Source organism: Blastocystis sp. subtype 4 (genome assembly GCF_000743755.1).
Source record: "Blastocystis sp. subtype 4 strain WR1 chromosome Unknown seqid_0166, whole genome shotgun sequence".
Lineage (NCBI taxonomy): Eukaryota > Bigyra > Opalinata > Blastocystidae > Blastocystis > Blastocystis sp. subtype 4.
This window is the reverse complement of record NW_014569381.1, coordinates 1-24,046: the sequence shown is the minus strand read 5'-3', so window position 1 is coordinate 24,046 and position 24,046 is coordinate 1. Positions and strand designations below refer to the sequence as shown.

Genomic DNA, 24,046 nt, shown 5'->3' with positions numbered 1-24,046 from the left:
TCTAGAGTTTAAAGGCTGTTGAGTGTGGACCACAGTAGTGATTGAGGTTATTTGGATTGTTTATTGTGAAGTAATGAAAGGATTGAAGTGTACAACACATAGAGTGCTGATTATCAACTAAAGTATTTCAAGAATTGTAGTAATAGTGAACAGGACCCTTCGTAGATGAATATTTTCTTCAATATAATAGTCATTCAATACTGTTAATCATTTCTACATCCCTCTCAATGATTCTCCACCTCGCTCCTTTTCTCTTGCTCATTACTGTTATTTGTGAAATTAACAATACAGAGTTTGTCTATTCTGAGTAACTGTCAACAGACTTTCTAACACATAGTACAACCTTTGTATTGTCTCAGAAACGAACAAACTTGTATTGGATTGACGAACTGAGCAATGTCTGTATGAGTACTACTGCTGCAACTGTATATGGAGTATCAGAGAATGATAACAGAAAGGTAAAAGATCTGTTCCATCATTCTGGTACCTCTAGATAGTCATAAGTGATTGTGTAGGTCTTAAGTTTTCTGTTCTGGAAGATGGTTTATTTAGCACTAGTAAAGTGGATCCTGTTTATCCTATTGCAGTTCTCCTAGCAACATTGTCGAAAGAGTATTTCCAGCCCTATCGACTTACAAATGCGTTAATTTACCTCCAGCGAAATGGAGTGGATTTGAATTCTGTTTTGATTTGGGATGGTGATTTATGGAATAGGTGTCTTCTGTATTCCTTCTTACGGGTCGTCAACTATCAGACGAAGCAATAATCCTCTTTAAAGACTATAGCAGCATCATTTCTTCGAATATCGGTTCCAACCTCTTCGTTCACCCAATTTCACCTTTTTGCGCTCAACAACTTGTACGGAATGTAATTTCGCATCAGAAGTAGATCATTGTGTCTCCTCGACTGGATGTGAAAGACATGGTCTACCAAATGGATTCTATTTATATCCGAAAAGCTATCTACAAGGGAAAGCCTGAATACCCGATTCCTCCACGAAAACCGGAGATTCTGGTGAATGTTCGCAAGGAGGTTCCTATGTGGCAAAGCATCAATCCTGTTAAACACTATTTTAATCAAATATTGAAGGCAGAAAAACGGACGCAGTTTGTATCATTTTCGGAAATGTCATGGGAATCAATTATCCATAAACTCCAAACGGTAGATGTATTTGTGACTTGTCATGGAGATGAAACTGCATTTGCTATCTTTTTAGTTCCATATTCGGTGTTGATTGAAGTCCAACCTGATTACTATCATGATTCAACAACAAGCATCTTAGCATATGCAGCTGATATCTATCCAATCATATTACGCGATGTATATTCAGAGAAGCCAAAGGAATGTGAAATGGAGGATGGACTTATTTTGAGTGAGAAGGAGCCATGTCGAGGAATACTATTTCGACGACCTATCCAGTTTGATATCAAAAGCATGACCCAAGCAATGGCTCAAACTACGTATTATTTGAATAACTATAAAATGAAAGTCGTTAAGTATTAGTAGAATTGTAGTATTCCTTTGTTTACTCGAATTCAAATATTTGCACATGCGCAAAGACGGAATCCCCTTTTGTAGCATCATTTCGTGTTCTATTGTATCCCCACCTACTGGGTAGACGTTCTTTTATCAGCTATGGTGGTCTGCGGGTGTTATACTCACAATGAAAGCGCCTTTCTTCTTTCAGAAAACGGTTGGTCAAAAGTCGCTAATTCATACTTAGAAGACGTTGTATGTTCGTCTACGTTACCTGAGTACGTCTCGTTACTTCAAGACACTTCATCTTCCTTAAGTAAATTAGAAGCCTTGCCAGCAATTACTCAGGAAGCGAAAGCAGTATCTATCGATTTTGTTGTTTATCATAGTGTTTGTCCTGTATGGGAGATAAGGAGAAACTGAAGGCAGGTGTTCTTTCTCTTAAACCCGCTATCTGTTCTATTGCAGCTGCTTATCATATCACTCATCCAATCTGTTGGCATTTTCGTTGTATCTCACCATAGGTGAAGCCGCTAAAGACATTATTTGTCGCCTAGCTAACACAGACGATTGGAGATCCGAGACATTGTACATTTCAACACTCTTGTCCTGTCTTCATTGTTGTATCTGGTTTGACTCCATCAAAGTCCTTATCATTGTTTCAACTTACCACTTAGGTATCGAACCCAAATATTAACAACACTCTTTTCTTCTACAAACGTTGTTCTGTTAATGTAGCTTCGATGATGGAATTACCGTGACCTCTGTATTTTGTGTTGATTCTAGAATTACAGAAGAAGAGAGTGGTGAGATTACTGGGTTTCTGGGCGAGCATCAGCCAATGCAACAACTTCTTCTCTCCACAGTTCAGGGTATTAGTGATCATGTTGTTTAGTAGAATTATCGTGATATCTAGAGAGAAGAATCTATTTCCATTCTTCAGGAGATCTGCAACACAGTCATTCATAGTATGAATTGTTTAGAGTTGTCTTGGTTTGATTTAATCACTTCTAGTACCTATTCGAAATCGACTCAGTTGCATTTCATTTCTAGTCTTGTTGCATTGCTAGTATTACTTGATGGGATCCTTCCTACTGGTATTTATAGAAAAGAGAGTCATCTACAAGTATATCTGTTAGGAGGATGATAAACTAGATTTCTAGTGCCATTTCTATCTTAGTTCATCAGGGAAATGAAGGGAAGCACAGTATCTCAATTCTACGCTATTCATGTCATTCGTATCCACAAGCTCCGAAGCATATTCGAAGAGTAATTGAAAAGAACTTACAGTAGTATTTCCATCTTTCTCTGTTTCTTCCAATTCTATTTCCATGAGCGATATTGTTGTTTTAAAACATTCATCGGGTGCTACTGCATCTATTAATCTCTTTGGTGCCACAGTTTTCTCGTGGATCCTTCCTTCTGGAAAGGAAGTCTTTTATCTTTCCAAACTCAGCGATACAACCGGTAGGAAACCTATTCGTGGCGGCATTCCTATTGTATTCCCACAGTTTAACAATGGTAGTTGTGAAGAGAGGTTATAATCGATAGAGGGACCTATTACAAAGCATGGATTTGCGAGGACTTCCTATTGGAAATCAGACCCGGTTTATGAAAAGAATGGAGAGTGTGTTGGTACATTCCATCTAACAGATTCTGAGACTACCCGAAAAATATGGGACCACGCCTTTGAACTCATCTACACGATCTCTTTGTCGGCAACTCAGCTCACAACAGAATTGAAGTGAGATGGGGAGTTGAGTATAATCTTTAGAGTTATCAACCCCAGTCAGAACGATTTCGATTGTCAGTTCCTTCTTCACACGTACTATGCTTGTCCTTCCATTGCAACGACTCTTGTGAAGGGAATGAAAGGTCATGAAGGTGTTGAATCTGTTACTACAGGCAGTCGGCGAGGTATGTTCATGCAATGGTGTAAGAATTAGAATTCGTCGAAGTGGCAGAAGAGATTCGATTTGAAGGTGAAACAGATGCTAAATATCATGCAGTTGATAATCCAGTATGAATACATCGATTATGTGAGTACTAGGTTACCATTGAGATGAGTGATCGTATCATTCATTTGTCGATCTCCGAGACTGTGAATGATGTTGATCCTCAAGTTCCTGATTGTGTTGTATGGAATGCCTGGATTGACAAGTGTCGTGGAATTGGTGATATGGAAGATGAAGATTACAAGCGTTATGTTTGTGTAGAACCGGGCAGTGTCTGGGGAACTCGTTCAGTGAAAGGAACTACGTTTGTAAGTTTGAAACAGTGCATTCAAGTCAAAGAATTGTGGTTTGTTTGTTATTAACAATCACTTTATTCCTGTTTTCCAGTAGTACACACACGCACCATCACTTCTCTACTCATAACTCATTCAATTCACAGCAACCTCATTTCATCCTTCTCTCGCTGAAGTTGTGCTATTTGCATCGTCAACTCTTCTACCTTCTTCTTCAATGCCAAGTTTTCGTTCTTCAACTCAACGGAATTTTCACCCATCACACTCCCCACACATAACTGTTCAAATTCTCGATTTGCTTGCGTCAGAAGATAAATTGTACGCTGTTTCGCCTCTAGTTCCTTTTCATAATGTGATACCGTTTCTTTCTGGAATTCTTCCTATTGGATTAATCCAATTTCGGCAATTAATACCAAATTCTTTAATTTCCGATTCAAAACATCCACTTGGGTTGATGAATCCATCTTAACTACCGAATCTGATGTCAATGGCTCCATTTCTAATTTTCGAAGTGATAATGTCACTCCAAGAGTACACCCGAGATGTACTACATGATCAATCTAAAATATTCATATTTACTCAGATTATCGAACACAGCTGGACATGACTGAGTATTATCTAGGAGACGGCTCAATTCCACAGTATCATTAAGATATACGGTTCCTTCGGAGATGGATGCATCACTGGGACAACAGGCCAAATTCAATGCAAATCGTTCAAAATCGAGATAAAATGAACACAGAGTTTGGTCTACGAATCAAGACAGATGGAAGACTTCACTGTTAGCATCAATTAGCATTACAGTGGGTGGTTGAAGTGATTGAAGGAATCTTGAAATTGAATGAACAGACCCATGAAGAGATAGAGGATCAAGATGAAGAATGAACTCAGAATTATCAATCGAAGCACGAGGAAGCGATTTGTAATGTCGATTGAACACTGTGGTAAACGAATAGTGTTTTGATTTCAATCCACTCTTATCCAGAATGGCAGCCAGATCCTCCCAATTCTTCATTGCATCGATTGAAATAATAAAGTCATAATCACTAAGAGCTTCTTCTGAATCTTTTTCTGAGCTCAGATGAATTCGATCATTTACTTTGGTTTCCTTATATACTATGTGTGAATCCGTTTGTAATCTTTGAACCTTCGTGTTCTTCATCGATATAATAAGGTTGTGCGTGAAGATGAATATGGAAACGAAGATTGTCTTTTTCCACTTCAAACAATTCTTCCCAATTCACAGTTTCCATGACTTCCGGAAGTGGCAAGTGAAACTCCGTCAGTGGATCTACATTCTCTCCATCCTTTAAATAGGGAAATACAGCTACAGACAACTCTCCATCATGAGACTTCTACAATTCACTCATGCAAACATACCTACGAGGTACTCGTCACGAGTCAATGTCCAGACATGCTTGTTATTACTCATCCAGTATTGGTGGCCTATCTCTGTTACCATTGACGGATTCCCGATTAATGTCTAGCACGTGAAAACGAACCCCAATCCTTTTACAGATCCATGAAATGTCGTTTGAAATACCATTTGCGGAAGTTCCTTTTCATCAATCGAGAATGCCTCCTGGATGAAGAAGCACAAAAGAACACGACGCTCACTCATGATCAGTTCTACATATCATGAACGTACCGATAATCCACAATTTTCAAAAGAGATGAGAATGAATGACAACAAACACCTTTCTATTCTGATTTCTCTTTCTTTTTATAACTACGGATATAGAAATTCACGAACAGGAAGAAATAGGAACCAATAATTCCAACACCCGAATAGGCAGCCAAGCGTGTTCCATCACACGTCTTAGGGACTCGGTCCAACTGAAGTGAACAGTACATACACACCGTGAGATCCACCACAAATTGGAGGATTTGAAACAATGTCAAGTATTTCTTCCACCACACGTTAAAATGCCAAGAAGAAAGTAGGTAATAACTGTACATCACTACGTGAACCTAGCTGTGATGCAATACCAAGAAAGGTACAATCAGATTCATTAAGATAGGAACCCATTGGACGGGAGTATAATCATTCTGCTGAATGTACGTCAGAAGAGCTGTGACTAGGTATTAATGAAACTATAATCCACCACTAGCATGATGGTACCAATGAAGGAAAATCACCTTGCGCTTCTTAAGTATGATGATGTAAGTATCGATAAACTCGTAATACTTCAGAAGATAGTTGAGATAGTAGATAAGATGAAGATACGGATTGTCATGGACCTCTATGATTAGGATTCAATGGAACACCCAACCGGCAGAACAAACCGAATGATGAAATCCATGAAGATACATATCCTTAAACACGAAAATCGAAATTCCACAAGCTAGAATAGCTGATGCCATCATCAAAAACAGATTGTGAACAGTAATCACCGATGGAAAGGCAATAGGCTTTCGATCTCGCATTAACCATTGCAGAAGAGGAAGACTGAACACATATCTACTTCAAAAACAAACATTAATCATACCCAAGAATGATGGAAGCAACTGCAGAGGATGATGTTAGAGGAGTAACTCCACGTTGATATCGGAAGGAGGAGTCAAAGGATTGAAGATAACCCACCACTCCTGTATAGTTGAGAACCAGAAAGATCATTCCAAGCCATAGCGAACCAACAGTGATGTACTTGAGGAACGAGAAAATGTGTGAAAATGATAAATTAACACTTCGTGGAGAATCAATCTGGTCTTGACTCTGAACCGTTGACTCCGAAATATCAGTCTCTCTGTAATGTGAATTCATATACAAAAATGGAGAAGCATGTTGCTGTCAGTTTGACAAGACAACGAAGGAACGAATTCAATTCAACGAAACAAATATAATAGCAATACAAACTAATGAATTTCATTCATTTCAATGGACTGTTGACCATTTGAGCGCAGATGACCTGATTGCATCTCATTCAGAATTCGTTTATCTTCGTAACAATTCAATATGCACTTTACAATCAGAAACACTAAAACTAGAAAAAGGAAAAAAGAGGCAATGATATTCATGACTGTGTCGCCTACAAGTCATAATCAGTACATTCCTGTACGGTTATCCGGTTCTTTCGTAGGAGTAGCATCAGTTGGAATAATTGAATAACAACCCTGATTATTTTCATAGCGGAATAGTTCATCGCTCAACAATAGCGATGTACCGCTATAAACAATCTTCATCGACTGTGTACTCCTGATGAGAGACGAGTAAGCCGCAAAGAGATTTATCGTACTGTAAAAGCATTTCACTTCTCTTCAAATCAATTCTACACACAAATGCAACGAAAGGGGAATGGGGAAGATTGTGTCTGCCATTGTATTACACTCGATTCCATCAAGTGCCATTAATGTTATATTAAAAAGAGTCACTTCAATCGCGGTCACAGTGCCAGAAAAGGATGTTTCCTCTGTAAATAAATGGTTCAACCTATCAATACGATTTCTGATATTCGATTGAGAGGATACTGCTAATCTAGAGGAAATCCTCTTTTTCCGAAACCTACTTTTGGTTTACGGAGAACATCAACTCCAAACAATCGCTACCATAATATGTACTCTCGGTTAGATAGATTTCAGAGTAAACACCACTCTCATCACCAACAAGAATAATAGAACCCGCAACGCCTATAATATTTACTGTTTAAACTAAGAGTACTATTCTTTCCTACATCCCGACACTGTCCGCTGAACTCCCCACACTCTACAAAATCAAGCAATCATCTCACCCAAACTCTGTGCAGTTATCAAAGTGATAAGTAGAAGTATCAGCACTGCAAACATCAAAAAATCTATGCATTCTTACTCTTATCAACAAACAAAGAAAAGGCACAATTAAGTGAATGATAGAATATCATTACCTGGACACTCGAGAAGGTTACGAATATCCCCTTGTCGACATGCCTTCGTTAGGAACTCACCATAGTTCTGAGCATCGGACAACTCAGTTCGAGCCCGTTTATATAGTGAATCAACTCGTGTCAAGTAACCCGAGGAATTCAGCTGTGGAACGTCAATAGGATCTGTAGAACGGAGGTGGAACTGTTGCTTCCTTCGCTTTGGGATCAGATCAGAATACAATGATTGGAGAATGGCATTGGAAATAGAAACAGATCTATATATGATCAAATACAATTCAAGCAAACATTTTGAGTGAAGCATCGGACATACAAAAGGAATGAAAAGATTCCATAAAGGACGATTCTGATAAAGATTCAATCATATTCAACACTTCTTTCTCCTTTGATGCTATCATTTGGAAATGATTGGATAGAATCTTCACCGATTCACAAGCAATCTCTTTCGAAATGTAACTCCCTCCTGAAAGAACCAATGAAGATTGCCATACAACTTCTCCTACAAGAACAGGAGAGTACATTTCTCCCGCTCCAGCATGTAATCCCTTCATCATCACTTTCTCTACACATTCAGTGATCTCTCCAAGAGAAGTATCATTTCGAATGAAAATTAGATCAATGGAAGGATTTTTATGACTAATGATTTGTTTGATTCTCTCTTCCATACATCCCCAAACAATTAGAATCAGTAAATTCAAATCACATATACACTCTTTGATCACTTCAGTCATCTTTGCTTCACACCATTCATTCCAATCTTCTTCATTCCACCATCCAGCTTTAGGTGAGAATGGTATCTGATATGACTGGATGTGTACTGATCGAATAGGAGAAGTATTGACCAAAATATTCAGGCAAGATGAAGAAGTGTCTGTATCTCCTTGTACGCCCCATCTCACTAGCATTCTCCCAATCGCTTCCATTACTGATTGCTCAGTCCAACGACTTGATGGCTTCAGATCCAGATTCACTTGCAGGAACCGACACACACTGTCTGAATGAGGACGAATACTCCCACTCACGGCACAGTAACGATAACTCTCTCGAATTCGACGCTGTTTCGCTTCTTCTCGAATACGCTGTCTCTCCACTTCCATTGCTCGCTTCACCTCCTCCATCTGACAATCACTAACCCCATACTCACCTACTCGAGATGATAGTTTTGCTAATGTTTCTTCAATACGGTCATGAACAGACTGATGACGGTTTTTGAGGGTATTCATGGAATTGTCAATTTTCGTACAGAATTGGGTCAATTCCGAATCCAGAGACTCTAATGCATGTTGATAGTCTTGATAGATATGAACCACTTTACGCACATGTTCAGCTTCCAATTTAGCTTCTTGCTGTGCCAACCTCTCTAATCGTTTCTGTTCTTCCTTCTCTTTCTCCTCTTTCTCTTTCCTCTCTCTCTCTGCCTTGGCTCTCTCTCTCTTCTCTGCTTCCTGCTTCAATCTCTTTTCCTCTCTCTCCTTCTTCTCCTTCATCTCATTAACTATCTCTTTCTGTTCGTTCTCATCCAACACCAGAGAGAATGAATACACATCAGATTCGATATCTCCCATCTCTAAGGGAGTTTCATCCTCATGTGAGGGTGATGTTCTAGAGAGGGTCATATCATCAGCAAGAGAGAAACAGAAGGTGGACTCTGGAAATAAGCCCTGAACAGGTTGATCCTGAAATGCCTGGAATCCTGCAGGAATGATAAATGGAATGGAAGGAGAAGGAGCCTGAGAAGATTCTGTTTCTTGGGGAAGTGAGACCCAGGGAGAAGGAGTGGACGGAGTGAGAGTATCAGGCGGTGGAGTGAAAGTGATGGTAGGAACAGCAGGAGATGGAACACCAACAGTAGTGGATCCCTCTCTAAAGCGTTCAGGGCCAGATCCTCGGAAGAAACTCTCCAACCCCTCCTTCTCTTCCTCACCTGGAAGTACTTCTGCAGGAGCTAGTGGCTGAGGCACAGCATAGCGGAGGGATACAGATCCCTCAGGGAGATCCAGTAAAGAAGGTGGTGCCTCCACACTGGCTCCCAAGACAATATCTTCAAGAGAATAAATCCTGACGATTATTGGAATGACTAAAATCTACCCGATTTTTTCCTGAATACGATAATATGGTTCTCGGAATGGTAATTTTGCTTTGATGAAGTGTTTAGCCAATTTCACAGGTTCTGTAGAAAGAGAGTCAGCATCGGCAATCACATGAGTGGTTGGATTATAGATCAAATGATACGGTGAGAGCACTAACTCGACCTCATTCGGATTACAGAATAACAGATCACAAATAGCTGGGTAGGTTAATGGCTGATGTCGTTCTGTTTGTTGGATAAACCACGCTCCAATTGTACGAACTATAGTGAAACTGGGCTAGTAATTCATACTTTGACGAATTTGACCATAAAAGAATAAAATGACCAAAAGAGGAGGTAATTTAGCAAATGCAGAATTCAAGGCTAATAGTTGATTTGTCTAAAATCACACGAAAATAGAAAGCTTACCTCCAATATATCAACCAAACGAAGTGCTCCTTGAAAGAAGAGATTGTTTCGATATTGCTGTTCTGGAGAAACCAGCTTATTCACAGCTTCTAGAATCATCTGCACTTTCATCACAGCATCTGTAAATTCAATCTGAACAATTCATGGAATGACAAAAATCGAACCTTCTTTTCACGAATAGCCCGTTGGTTATTTTTGTGAATGATATAATAGCTAAGAACTTCCCCACAGTTCTCTAAACAAGAATACTGACCTATTTATGAGTCCGCCAGAAAACATGAAAAACCGCTCTCAATCGCCTTCTTATAATAGTCCACTAATTCTGCAAACCATTTCTCAAAGGAAGTATCCCGCGAAGAAATGAAGTCTGTTTCACCATAGCAGTAGTGTGTGAAAAGAATAAGGAACCGAATCATATACTCGAGAAGGCGAATCACCACGGGAAGTTGATCTAAATGGCAAGGATACAAAACTTGTACTTAGACAATCATCACCTTGATAACGCAAATCTCGATAGACCATTTTGAAACGATCATGAACGAAAGCAAAGACTGCTGAGAAAGTAACCACACGCTTTCTGGAAATGAAACCAAAATCGATTTGGATACTTAAGACGATCATCCTGACAGTTAGCAAACTTTAGACAGTTGTGAATGAGATAGAGGACCGTTTTCTCAAGAATCACAGGAGGACTATATGAAAACAGATCGAAATTAGGTTACCGAAGGATTTGAGGATTCTTGACCTCATCGGAATTGGCACGAGCATACAACTTAACCAACATGTCCTCTTGTTTCAATGGAATTCCGGTACTTTCATCAATCACATGCGGAGAAACACCTTCCAAAAAGTGGATCATATCGCGTTGCTCCGATTCCGCATAACTACAACAATAATCACGAATAATCGCTCCCTATACTCTAAACCTTTTGTCTTCTCGATTCGCTTTGTGCATTCTTCAATCGGACACATTCTCAAGCAAGTCGCCGATTTATTTGTTAACGGTCCATTCGCACCGTTCAAATCATCTTGCAGAAGACGATAAGCATTTCGATAATACTTACTCATCTTCTGAAAAAGAATTGTGTGAGTCATTCTTATCTTCACATTCTCAGTATGCCTCCAAAGAAAACATCAGCAGCAATGAATAAGAAAGGCATATCTGAGAAGGGGAAGATAAAGGAGTTGATGGAACAACCTACTGTCAAAGTGGAAAAGATTGCATTTTCATTTACTGCAACAGCGAATCTGAATGATGGAGGCGAGATTGCTGGAAATGTCCCGTATCTGTGGGCTTCTAAGAATTCGATGATTCGATGTGCATTAACATACGGAGATACAGTGATTGTGCAGACAATCAAGGAAGACAAAAAGCTCCTAGCAAGTAAGACGTTTTCTATGTTGTCATTGTTCAGTTGCTTCTATTCAATTGATGAAGGGACTAAAGGAAACGGAAGTTCTGTGTTCAGAGTCTCTCTTTCGGTGTCTTTCTCCATCAATGGATGTGATACCAGTTACTGTGTATCGTCTGGCGCCCAACTCAATTGTCTCAGATGCAAATCATCTATCTATTTCTGTAGGTTGTAAATCAACCCTATGAAGTAGTTATTCTACAGTCGAAATCAGCTTGATCGATTTAACAAAGATAGAGCTACAACAAACAGCAACCAAGACTTCATTCACACAGTCCTCATGACCATGATTGGAACTAAAGTGTTGAAAGGACAAAGTGTATTGTTCTCATACATGGGAGTGATTGTGTATCCTTATTCTTATTGATAGGTAACAATTCGTGGTGTGATTACAGATCTCTCAATCCAACTTCCTCCAGAGATGGATACGAAAGAATACGTTGTGATTGGACATGTTAATCACAATACACAGATCCAATTCTTCTTTCAGGACGATTCGGTTATAACATCTCCAGAACAGCCTCTCTCCTCATCAACATCGATTGGTCAACTTGTAGGCGGATTAGAAGGACCCAAACAGCAATTACAAGAAATCCTAAATTCGGCTCTATTTTTGTCATCTCGATATAAAGAGCTTCATATTCCTGTACCAAAAGGGGTTTTGTTATATGGTCCTCCAGGTTCAGGAAAGACTCTGTTGGTACGATCACTTGTCTCATGTTTCCACACTTCTTTCTTCACTGTCAGCATATCAGCTCTGGTTTCACAGTATCTCGGAGAGAGTGAACGTAGACTCACTGAACTCTTCAACCAGGCACGTCTCGCTGCTCCTGCCATCATCTTCCTTGATGAGATTGATGCATTGTGTCCACCACGTGATCGAGCTAATGCTACCAGCAGCCGACTGTGTTCACTTCTACTGGCCCTGTTTGATGAGGTTAGTGAAAGAGTGGTTGTGATCGGAGCTACAAATCGGTAGGATTTATGGAATGGTATAAATCGAGACCAAATTCACTGGATTCAGCATTGCGTAGACCAGGTCGATTTGATCGTGAGATCGAAATCGAGGTTCCAACAGTCGATGAGAAGAGATCAATCATTCATGTGAGATTGCATCATGATGGTGATCAGCTAGGTATTACTGCAATCAGTTGACCATCGATTGACAGAGGAAGATGTAGATTGGCTTGCTGCTCACAGTAATGGATTTACGGGTGCTGATCTTCGCTTACTCTTCACAGATGCTTGTTTGCTGGGAATGGATGAGAAGGCACTGACAGGGAGTCGAAGGGATGTTACTCTGTAGGAGAGAGAGAGGTGTGTTATTTAGTTGTTTGGAGGATGTGAAGCGAGCACTACCTCGTATTCGTCCTTCAGCTCTGCGAGAGATTACTGTAGTGAGTCCAAATGTTCATTGGAGTGATATTGGAGGGTTAGAGACGGTAAAGAGCAAAATGAAGGAATTGATAGAATGGCCCATGTTATATGCCTCACAGCTGGCAAGATTTCATATCAACCCTCCTAAAGGAGTGCTATTGTATGGTCCTCCTGGTGACTTATATGGATACTCCTGATTGATAGGATGTTCTAAAACACTGTTAGCAAAAGCTGTAGCAACTGAAGCAAACATGAATTTCATATCAGTGAAGGGACCTGAACTGTATTCGAAATATGTAGGAGAGAGTGAACAAGCTCTAGCGACCGTATTTAGGAGAGCTCGTTTAAGTGCTCCATGTGTGATATTCTTCGATGAGATAGACGCTTTTGCTGTTGACCTGTGATGAGAGGATTGAATAGTAGAGTGCTCGTAGTAGCAGTAGTGGCGTCACTGAACGTGTGGTAAGTCAATTCCTTACTGAATTAGATGGTATTCATATGTTGAAGCGGGTTTGAATTACATGAACAAATGAAGAATAGGTCCTGGTGATTGCTGCTACCAATCGACCTGACCTGCTTGATGTAGCATTACTTCGACCTGGTCGACTTGACACTCATATCTTTCTTGGATTACCAGATTTGGAAGCTCGTGAGAAGATCCTCAATGTCCATCTGAAGGCAGTTCCTCTAGCTGATGATGTGGTTGTAAGAGAAATTGCTGAAAAAACGGAAGGGTATAGTGGTGCAGAGTTGGCAGCTGTGTGTACAGAAGCATCTATGGAAGCATTGGACGAGAATATCAACGCTGAAGCAGTACATCAAACCCAGTTATTGCACTCACTAGCAGTTGTGAGACCAAGAACAAGTCCCGAACTTCTTCAACTCTATTTGCGTTTCAATGAAAAGAGGAAATGGGTTGTTTGTTCACGTAATGGTTTCAAATAAGATTGAGTGGAATTTCAAACAAACACTTAACCTCTTCTACATCTACGTAAGTGGACTGACATGACATAAATGGAATCCAAAAAGAACACCAAGAACTGATATTCAAATGGAAATTAACATCACGCTAATTACACAAACACCACTCTTGCACTTGCATGAAAGACACTGGTGGAAAAAATAAACCAATGGCTGATATTAAAGTGCGTATAGGAACCTCAGAATGCCAACCTACCTCCAAAATATAGAAATGAAGATAAAAGTGAACAAATGACGCCATGCCCCATGCCTCAAAAGAGCCCCAAAGGAGTGGCAATAAACGAGCTCCTATATGGAATTCCATAACCAACTTGTTCGCTAATACAATTCTAATGCAAGCTCAACAAGGCGTCTCTACGTCCAGGAAGATATGCATTCGATTGCTACCTTCGACGATGAAAGTTGGTGCACTCCAAGAATTACTAGCCAAAGAAGGGTTTGAATGTCACCAACAATATGAACTTCTCTATTATGTCCAGGGGAGTCAGCTGTTAAGATGATATGCTACTCTGATGTCTAGCTCTCTCTCTCACTCTCGTTGTTACCTTTCAGTGAAAGAAGAAGATACAGTGAAACGATTAGTCAAAGTATTTGATCGAAAATCACTTCAGAATTCTCCTCGTTACTCTTGTATCTGTATTTGATGAATAGAAAAGATATCTGTAATTCTATCGCCATACCAGATGATATCGAGCAGTCTTCCAAACCGATCGTCTCCTATTGAAGAAGATCCTGATTATCAATTGTTCTTAGAAAATGAAACCGTATCCAATGAATGAAGAGTTGAATTGATAGAAATCGCTATCAAATCCTGAAGATATAGAAGAGACACCAATCTTATCGGACCAAGCAAATGATGAAGATCCTGTATTAACCAAATTCTTAGAACAAGTGAATGCAACAATAAAATCTCCAAAAGCCCGTTCTTCTAGATGGGAAGATTTTTACCAAAAGAAGAGAAGAGAAATATTGGCCAAAGAGAGTAAACCTAAGAAAGGAAAGAGGGCTGCATGGAGACGAGATGTAAATAAACGAGCAGCTGAATATGCAGATCGTGAAATGGAAAAAAGATCCCAGTCGGAGACCACAAATGATTCTCCATCTGCGAGTAATGAAGATAGTCAGAATTCTACAACGATACCCAAAGGGAATCCAACGGTTCGGATTCATAAGCAGATTCCTGCTAAACCCACTCCTTCTCAACCATCTGAGAAGGCTACTCCTATTGTTCAGATGCCTGCTAAAGCAACTCCTTCTCCCCAACCATCTGCTAAACCTAGCCCAGCTCCAACCCCTGTAAAACCAACAGTCGGATCACCTACACAACCTGCTCCAATTCATAAACCTGGAGCCAAGCCCAATCCTATACGAGTTGTTAAACCTGGTAACAAATCGAGTCCTGCTCCCAAATCGAAATCGACTTCTGCACCCACAAGAATCGTAGTTGCAGCGAAACCAAAAAGACCAAGGCGAGTGAACCCATCTGAACAGTAAAGGCGCTTGTTTGTTATGAGTCACAATCATGAAAAGGATTCTATGTGAACACTGTGGCGTTAATAATGTTGGAGTGCTATTATTGTAATCAAGTGTAGGCGACAATACGACGTCCTAAAACAGGTCAACGTGTTTGCAAGGAATGCTTCTTTGAAATGTTTGAAACAGAAGTTCATGAAACGATTATAAAAGAAGAAATGTTCAAACGAGGACAGCGAATCGCAATTGGAGCTTCGGGGGGGAAAGGTGGGTCAGTTCTTTTTATTTAACTCTAGATAGTACAACTCTCGCATATGTCCTCGCATCTTTGAACAAGCGGTATGACTACGGATTGGACTTGTTTTTACTTTCAATCGATGAAGGAATCGTTGGATATCGAGACGGTTCACTAGAAACAGTAAAGCAAAATGCCATCGATTATCAACTACCTCTACAAATATACAGCTATAAAGTTGGAGTTCGGCTCGTATCCTCAGAATAGGAATTGTTTGGATATACCATGGATGAGATCGTTCAGCAAACATGTGATAGTACTGGTTTCACCAAGGCGTGTAGTTACTGTGGCGTGTTTCGTCGTCAAGCCTTGAATATTGGTGCTAAACGAAGCAAAGCAGATCTCATCGCCACAGGTCACAACGCTGATGATAATGCAGAAACAGGTAAGATTTATTGAACAGATAACGATATTAGTGATTATGAATTTGTTTCGAGGAGACATCAATCGCTTAACTCGTACTAATGTTACAGAAGACGCTTCAATCGTACCTCGATGTAAGCCACTGAAGTAGGAATAAAATAGTCTGTTACTGGCAGAATGTGTTATCAGAAGGAGATCGTTCTGTACGCTCATTTCAAGAAACTTCTCTATTTCTCCATTGAGTGTACATATGCTAAATATGGTTATCGCGGGAATAGTAAGTGAATGAAGATGATCTGATGTAGTGAGACAGTTTTTGGCAAAAGCACAACTGATTCGACCAGAGATTGTTTCGAACGTCATTGAGACGAATCGTTTGAGAAAGTGGACAGAATGAAAAATAGAGTGGTTGAAACCAACAGAGAGCACAGTACGGAAACAACCGACAGTCACATTGTGTGAGAAATGTGGTTCTCCATGTAGTCAGAGAGTGTGTCAGTGTTGTTCATTGCTTCAAGTATTGGATTCTAAACAGTATCAAAACTTTTATTGTGTTTGTTAACAATGATGTCACTAAACGAATGTTACATTACTCTCAAATCGTTGAATCCAATCTGATTCACCATAGAACTCACATCGGATACATCGGAATAATTCTGTTTGTTTCTTACGAAGAACTTCATTCATTCGTTCTTTCGCGTCTTCAATCATTGCTTGGTCACCAAAACAGATACTTCTCATCTTCTCTTCATCATTCTTTCTCAAACATTTCACATAGTTGTCAATCACAATTCGACTTGTTTTCAATAGCAGACAATGATTCATATCAAATTGTGCCCCACTCATTCTCAACATCACAGACACCTCACCAACAGATTTGCACAACGCTGTACTGTTTTCAAACCAATCCACATTTGTATCACTGTTCTGTCTTAAGTAATATCTCCAAACCCATTCTATTCATAAGACATGACGCAACATACATACTAGAAATATCAACATTTTCTGGAATTCCAGGAATGGCCTTTATTTCTTGGATACATTGATCATACATGTGTCTCATATTGATAGCATCTGGCAGTGTAAGCAATAAGCAATATGTTGGAGAGAATGCCACAGCAGAAGTGATCATATGAGGATGCTGAAGAAGGAGGGCGACGTATGTATCTATTCCACAGAGAGGAATCAAAAAATCTGAATCGGGAGAATGATAAATCCGATAGCAAGATGAAGCTGTAGGTGAATGAACTGTAAGAAGAATCTCGTTTTTAGATGTGAGTTTCACTTTCGGATCGAATGACACAATTTGAGTCTATTTTAGGAATACGATATATCAACCTACTTGACCAAGAAACAATCCGTTATGTTGAAGTCGAGTCAACGAAGGAGAATAATTCACTAGCAATGAACCAGTATGCTGTTGAATCCTTTCAACTATCAACTGAATCTATCCATAATTCTGCATTGACAAATATACCTCTGAAATTTTCCAATTCTGTGGCAGATGCAGAGACACTTCTCGTGTCAACTCTTCATCCAAAGGACTTGTGTTTGGACCTTGAAGCACTAGTTCAAAATCTTCTCGATTCTGATCAGTCCACTGATCAGGATTCACACCATCCAACAATGAGATAACTCTCACAAACTTGGAATCAGCAATTGCCCGGAATTCGCGACTCATTGTCTCAGCTTCTATCACCAGGTTGGGAGTCTGGCGCTGAAGAGCAGCTACCAATGCAGGATCCAATACCTCCTGTCGAGCCAAGAGTGTCACCATAAACTTCGCTGCCAGTTCCTTGTTGGATGGAATGAGAGCGAGGAGAGATGTGATGGAAGATGACTGAAGTGAAGGTAAAGCATGAATGAGAAGAGGAAAGAGAGGAATAATGGCTGGAATTGAGAATTGTGTATCGAGTGATGGTGAATATCGAGTTAAAAGTTCAAACAGAACGTATACAACATAGTAGTGAGTGGTTGAAGAGATCTCACTCACACCACGAAGGGCTTCAATCAACTGACTCAGAATAGCCTCACATCTCTCTTCTGATAGGTCATTTGTCCAATCTCGCAATAAAACCTCACACCAGATTCCATGAACAGAGAGAGAATGACCACTTGGAGGCGAAGCAGTGAGTTCTATCAAACGTTTCTCACACTTCTGTTGAATCTCCAAGCAGTATTCATCATCCATTCTCTGACAAAGGGATTCCACTTCCTTCAGGACACTCACACTCTCATTCTCGTTTCCCTCCATCAGTAATAACTTACTCCAGGCGTATCCAACACGAATGAGAGCATGGTCATTCCCTTGTTGCTTCAGTAAGTTGAAATAACCGCGGAATTGATTACTCCGTTCATTGAGAGTCTCTTTGGGCATGTGCTGAACGTGGAATGAACAGTGAGGCAACTCCACCGACCGTTGGATTGGATCATGGATACAAAATGCCAACGATTTCTGGAATACCAAAATATCGAACCAAGTCTGAACGGAATTGGAATGTTCCTTCGCCAACACTTTGACAATGCCAATGAGTTGTTTGATAGAAAGTGAATGAGTGAGTGTCTGTTTGAGAAGAGACAGAAGTGCCAGATAAGGCTGTGAAGAACGTGTATCGACATCAGCACGACGTAACGATAACATATACGTGTGTGAGAATGTATGGATTGCATGTTCAGTGGTAAGTTGTGCTAATTTCGGTTGATGATCATGAAGTTGAGTAATCACTGAACTAATAGTAAGAAAGAAACGCAATCGAAGAGTTGAACTAGTGGTATCAGTTTCCACGGGAAATTGATAGTTCATAGCACGAGTGGCCTTCAGTACCTCGTCAAACTGAAATCGATTCAACATCACAGCAACACGAAACTGAGTAATTGAAGGATCCGTTTCATTGTCACAAATCCTCAAGATTTCTGCATTGTCATCTAGATTGAAGCAAGCTCGAAGCAAACGTGATTTCGCCTGAGTGTCGCCAGTCTCAAGTCGAGTCTTGAAAACTCTCTTTGCATACTGCCAGTCTCCCATAACTTCGACACACTTCATCATTACTTCCTGAGCCTCCTTTTCAGCTGTTGCAGGAGAGAAGGAGAAGATTGAAGGAGAAGAAAGAGGCGTCTCCAGTAGATGAAGAAGTGACAACGAGCGAGGCATGATATTGAGACGTGAATACATCGCCATTACCTCAGGAATGATGGACTGATCTATTGTGTGACCATGATTGATCATGAACTCGAAGAACCGAACTCCAGATTCATTGAAGTGGAAGTATGCACAAGCATGAATGAGAGGCGAAAAAGAGAACGGAAATGAAATCTCAAGAGGATTTGCTGTCCATTCAAGGACCGAAGCTTGGATAGCCACTGGGATCAGATAGAGAGAGAGAGGGAGATTGGAATGAGTGATCAGTCGAGTGAATGCGTTTGTGAGCGAATGAACCTCTATCGGAGAGAGAGATTCCCAGAGATAGAAGAAGGAAGGAAGGAAGAGAGAATCGATTAGAGAAGGAAGGTAACTGGTGAGGGTTGACAGTTGAGGGAAGATAGAGAAGCAGACATTTGATACAACCAGTGTCTGAATCTGCAAGAACTTGGCTTCCCATCCTTCCTACAGAGAATTCGAATCTCTCGAATCGTACCTGAGAGAGTGATAAGGAATCACCAGAGAGAAGCAGCTCAATCCCTTGAACACACTGAGTAGGAGAAGGAGGAGAAACAATCGGCATCTCATTCACACACTCAAATACAGCTTGAATCGAAGGCAATGGATCCTCTCGTTTTGATTGGCAGGAAGAGAAGGCAGCTCCAATCATACTTACATCTCTCACACTAGTTAACGATCGGAATACATCAAGAATTTGAGTGAGATGATTCACATATCGCAACGAAATGTGAGCATCACATTCAGCTAACTAGACAGTAAGTCGATGAAATGATTATACCACTGTTCGTACAGTGAGAAGCGTAGGATGTATAAGATTCTCATTGAGAGCCAAAGTAACAAAATCGTTCAAAACACGAGATGCAAAGAGAAGAAGAGGAGAATACGAATCAGTTTCTGTTAACAAAATGGACTTAAAAAGAGATACAGGAACGAGATCATTGGTCGTCTTCTTTGAACCTAACGGATTTGTTACTACGACAAACTGATTGGAGGGAGAATTTTCAGTTATCAGAGATTGAAGACAACGATTTGAAATTTGGATTTCCACATTCCGAGATCCTTGTATTTCGTGATTATTAACTTTCACAGCAAGAATACAAAGAACATCCAACATATCTGGGAGAAGACAATGATCAATCTCTGTCACACAGGCATACATCAAATCCGTCATTTCACTCATATACTCCAGAATATCCAATTTCACAGCAATCTCCTTAAGCAGATTGACACTCAATAGAACCGCGGGAATATTGGTATTATTAGCAATAATAAAGAATCGAAGAGCAGGAAGAAGGAGATGAAGATAGAATTGAAGAGAATTGACAGTTTGATGAAGATGGAGCAAAACCTAGAAATGAATAGTGTGAGAAAGTATGACAATCATGGCTTCATCAAGATCACTGAAGATATCATCATACAAGATGAAGAACAACTGATGAAGGATGATCCCATGATGTGTCGAAAAATCCGAGAAATTCTGGCATTCTCGTACGAACTCAAGGATTGGATTTAGAGACGTTTTCCAGTAGATAATGATTGAAGAGAAGAGAATCTTCATAGTCTTGGTAATACAAGATGGGTGGCTTTCACAGAGAGATTTGAGAAAGAAAAGAGATCGTAGAAACAAATTTACGTGGAATTCATGTTTACGAATATGACTGCAGAGAGTTGTTATGACTTCAATAAGGAGATTGGTATGGGAAATAGAAGGAGGGAGTATCGACACAATATCCTGAATCACTTGAAGAATCTGCTGATTTGTAGTAATAGAAGAGGATTGCAATGAAGGGAGACATTGACGGATAATGGACTAGATAAAACAGAAGGAATTATGGTACTTCATATACGTCACAAAGGATTGTCTCCTTGGATAGAGTCTTATGTTTGAGTCTGGTAATGATAGCGAGATACTGAATGTAACGGTTATTTGGATGATTAGGAGATAGAATGATGGATTGTCTAGTGAAGAGGAAGGAGTTAATTAGTACTCAGATGGAAAAGAGAGAGAATGAGGAAGGGAAAGAAGAGAAAGAAGTTGAGAAATGAGTTCCATGGTTGGTGTGACAAACGAACCAGGGGAGTATAGATCAGAAGACTCGAGAAGAGAGAGAGATGGAGAATAGACTGAAGTAAAGACAAAGGAAGGAAGAGAGAGAGGATCAAAACGAATTTCAGAATTCAGAAGAACATGAGAGTGTATGAGTGTATTGGAGTATGAGAGAAGGAGAGAAGTGAAAGGAGTAATCACAGGAGAGTTCATAAGAGCAGTGTGTTGAGCCTCAACTAACAACTCGTGTAATGGAGTGGGAGGAGGCTGAACAGGAGGAGAAGAAGGTGATGGAAGAAGAGATATGACAAGAAGAAGAGAATGAATGATTGATGGAACGATTCGACTCCCAGCTTCGGATAACTGAAGATCTGGAATAACAGATTCCACAAAATTCAAAAGAATGAGGATTTCCGTCACTTTATCTTTTCCAAAAGTAGCCACTTGTTTGTCATTGATTGCTTCTTCCAACAGAGTGGATACTAATTGAAGAAGAGTCTCATCACACCAACACTCTTCTTCCTCAGGAAGAGCAGCATGAACTTGTGTGAGTGCATGAAGATTGATGAGAGTAAGAACTCGAGTCTGATGAACTGAGTGATGTGAAAGGAAACTCCATACAGAGAGGGCCTGAGAATGAAGAAGAGAAGGGAGATGGTGAAAGAGAGAGGAGATGATTAGGAGAAGCTGAGAGCGGGTATGAGGAGAGAGAGTCAGAGAGAGAGACGAAACAGTACGTTCAAGGATAGTAAGAATTATTTGATGAAGAGGAGAGGAAGAGAGAGGTAGAAGAGAAGGAAGGGCTGGAATGAGAGTCAGAAGAACCGAAGGAGAACTATTGAGAAGAAAGAGTGAGAAAGCCATCCAGATTGAAGGATCCAATGAGGCCACTTGAAGAGAATGAGTGAGCATCCACTCTCGCAAGACTAAAGAAGCTGCAATCAATGTTGTATCATCAAGAATCCTTGTAGTAAGCCAACAGACTTGTTCAAAGAGATCAGAAGAAGAGGCAAAATACTAGAAGGATGATGAGAATTGAATGAAATGACTTTAAGGAATATCAGCAGAATCATTTGTTGAATGGAAGGTGAAGAATTCAAACAGAGTTGAAACAAAATCGTTTTCACAGACGAATTCTCTTGAACGCAGTATAATGGGAGGGTTAAGAGAGACCAAAGGACTAACAGGTGATCCTCTCTACACTTCAGTTTAAAAAATGAATCTTACTCCACACAAGGATCTTCACATCCTCGAATAAGCACATGAATCAAACCCTCTACTAAGCTACGAGATGAAGGCTCATTAATTAAGCCTAGTAAGAGTGTTTGAATAAGAACCACACTCAGAGGGAGTTGAAGAATCTAAATCTGAGGACACTCATCACACAAGGACTGTGGACAATTCATCTTGTAACAATGAAGACATTTTGGGAGTAACTGAAAGGAGATCTGAAATCGCAACTAATCCAAATACTCCAAAAATATCCCTTCTTTGTGTCATTCCATCCATGGATCATTACTTTGTTGGTGAAAGGAAATCACAAATGACAGAAACAACACGATCATAGTCAGAGAGACAATCGGGCTGATGATAGACAAGGCAGCTGTACGTAACAATAGCATAAGGCCGAGTATAAACAGGGTTCAAGAAGGAGAGGATTAGTGGTAATCTATCTATGACAATCAAGGAATAACAGAACATTTGTTGTTGGATGATAGTAGTCGAGATGGTACCAAGAGATACAATGGCCCTCACTGCATGAAGGAATGATCGGAGAATGTCGATATGGTGGAAGTGGGCACATCGAAGCATCCGATTCCAGCATTCACTAGCATGAGGTTTCATCTCTTCGGGACAACATTCACATCCAACTACAATCACATTTAAGTACCCCCGAATGACAGCAAGGGATTCTTCAGGACCTGAAAGTGTACAATGGGATCTATTGACTTCAAGATTCTGTTGAATAATTGCGTCAAGAGAAGGAACACTGAGAGAATCCATATGCGGACGAAACAACTCCCTGCAACGAGTATAGAAGACAGAAAAGAGGAACGACCGGCCGAGTGATTGTTGCGAGAGAAGGACAGTTTTGACCATAAGAAAAATAGCGGACTGCATTTGATTGGAGGCATTCATGAGCCGAGGAAAGAGTAATCCTGGAAAACATTGAATAGTTTGAATAGATACACTGTTGGGATTGACTTCGAAAACAACTGTTAAAAATCGAATTGAAAAAAGGACCTCAGGTACCTTAGATGATTGCTGAATGCGATTAACACACAAATTCACTTGTATTTGAAGAAAGGAATTGGTAGTATCTATCTGAAGTAGCAAAAAATGACGCAACGTCTACAATTCAACGATAGCCAGCAACCTAACTTGAATCAAAGGATCAATCAACGAATCCGTTAATTGAGTATTTATCAGCTCATCAAACAACGTAGACAAGAGAACCAACTTGTCTGGAATCATCGAGATATAATTGAGGGTACAATCAGTGAGAACCAAGAACTTTTCCTTGTCAGAAACAGATCTTCCTCCATAAAACATCAAAAGTACTCGGAACACAGAATCCGTGACTCGATTCATATTTGCATCCTCAGCATTCAAATACTGGTCATGAATCCATTGACGATACTTGTCGACAGAATACTTAGGTACATCATCTGCATTCGAAAGCAATTCAGCAGACTTGGTATCTACACTACGTTCCATGCGTACTCAGCAACCTTATATAACAAACAGAAACACTTGCGATAATCTGACAACGTTTATTGGTATCTGGCCATCCACTTCTTGTGGAAGTTGTTCATTCTCTCGACAACCTGATCAATCTCATTCATAGGAGGAAGAATGG

At 40.1% G+C, this 24,046-nt stretch overlaps 7 protein-coding genes across 7 annotated transcripts; 5 read left to right on the top strand and 2 right to left on the bottom strand.

Moving 5' to 3' along the window:
• Positions 1-227: 227 nt before the first annotated feature.
• JH06_2694 (hypothetical protein) lies at positions 228-1,503 on the top strand (the record flags this gene model as incomplete). Its single annotated transcript, XM_014671416.1, has 5 exons — positions 228-307; positions 338-483; positions 516-682; positions 715-858; positions 889-1,503. 5 exons carry the CDS (start codon positions 228-230, stop codon positions 1,501-1,503), a joined length of 1,152 nt encoding a protein of 383 aa, XP_014526902.1.
• Positions 1,504-2,807: 1,304 nt separating this feature from the next.
• JH06_2693 (aldose 1-epimerase) lies at positions 2,808-3,793 on the top strand (the record flags this gene model as incomplete). Its single annotated transcript, XM_014671415.1, has 5 exons — positions 2,808-2,997; positions 3,028-3,220; positions 3,251-3,393; positions 3,423-3,496; positions 3,527-3,793. The coding sequence occupies 5 exons, from the start codon at positions 2,808-2,810 to the stop codon at positions 3,791-3,793; spliced, it is 867 nt and encodes a 288-aa protein (XP_014526901.1).
• Positions 3,794-3,801: 8 nt separating this feature from the next.
• Positions 3,802-4,886, bottom strand: JH06_2692 (hypothetical protein; the record flags this gene model as incomplete). The annotated part of the gene is made up of 5 exons (XM_014671414.1): positions 3,802-3,844; positions 3,875-4,104; positions 4,138-4,271; positions 4,304-4,474; positions 4,505-4,886. The coding sequence occupies 5 exons, from the start codon at positions 4,884-4,886 to the stop codon at positions 3,802-3,804; spliced, it is 960 nt and encodes a 319-aa protein (XP_014526900.1).
• Positions 4,887-5,695: 809 nt separating this feature from the next.
• JH06_2691 (fatty acid elongase) lies at positions 5,696-6,488 on the bottom strand (the record flags this gene model as incomplete). The annotated part of the gene is made up of 4 exons (XM_014671413.1): positions 5,696-5,802; positions 5,830-5,967; positions 5,998-6,185; positions 6,214-6,488. The coding sequence occupies 4 exons, from the start codon at positions 6,486-6,488 to the stop codon at positions 5,696-5,698; spliced, it is 708 nt and encodes a 235-aa protein (XP_014526899.1).
• Positions 6,489-11,911: 5,423 nt separating this feature from the next.
• On the top strand, positions 11,912-13,812 carry JH06_2690 (ATPase; the record flags this gene model as incomplete). Its single annotated transcript, XM_014671412.1, has 5 exons — positions 11,912-12,465; positions 12,821-13,041; positions 13,072-13,267; positions 13,311-13,377; positions 13,408-13,812. The coding sequence occupies 5 exons, from the start codon at positions 11,912-11,914 to the stop codon at positions 13,810-13,812; spliced, it is 1,443 nt and encodes a 480-aa protein (XP_014526898.1).
• Positions 13,813-15,497: 1,685 nt separating this feature from the next.
• On the top strand, positions 15,498-16,015 carry JH06_2689 (cytoplasmic tRNA 2-thiolation protein; the record flags this gene model as incomplete). The annotated part of the gene is made up of 3 exons (XM_014671411.1): positions 15,498-15,588; positions 15,618-15,793; positions 15,824-16,015. The coding sequence occupies 3 exons, from the start codon at positions 15,498-15,500 to the stop codon at positions 16,013-16,015; spliced, it is 459 nt and encodes a 152-aa protein (XP_014526897.1).
• Positions 16,016-16,156: 141 nt separating this feature from the next.
• Positions 16,157-16,376, top strand: JH06_2688 (hypothetical protein; the record flags this gene model as incomplete). The annotated part of the gene is made up of 2 exons (XM_014671410.1): positions 16,157-16,256; positions 16,285-16,376. The coding sequence occupies 2 exons, from the start codon at positions 16,157-16,159 to the stop codon at positions 16,374-16,376; spliced, it is 192 nt and encodes a 63-aa protein (XP_014526896.1).
• Positions 16,377-24,046: the final 7,670 nt, after the last annotated feature.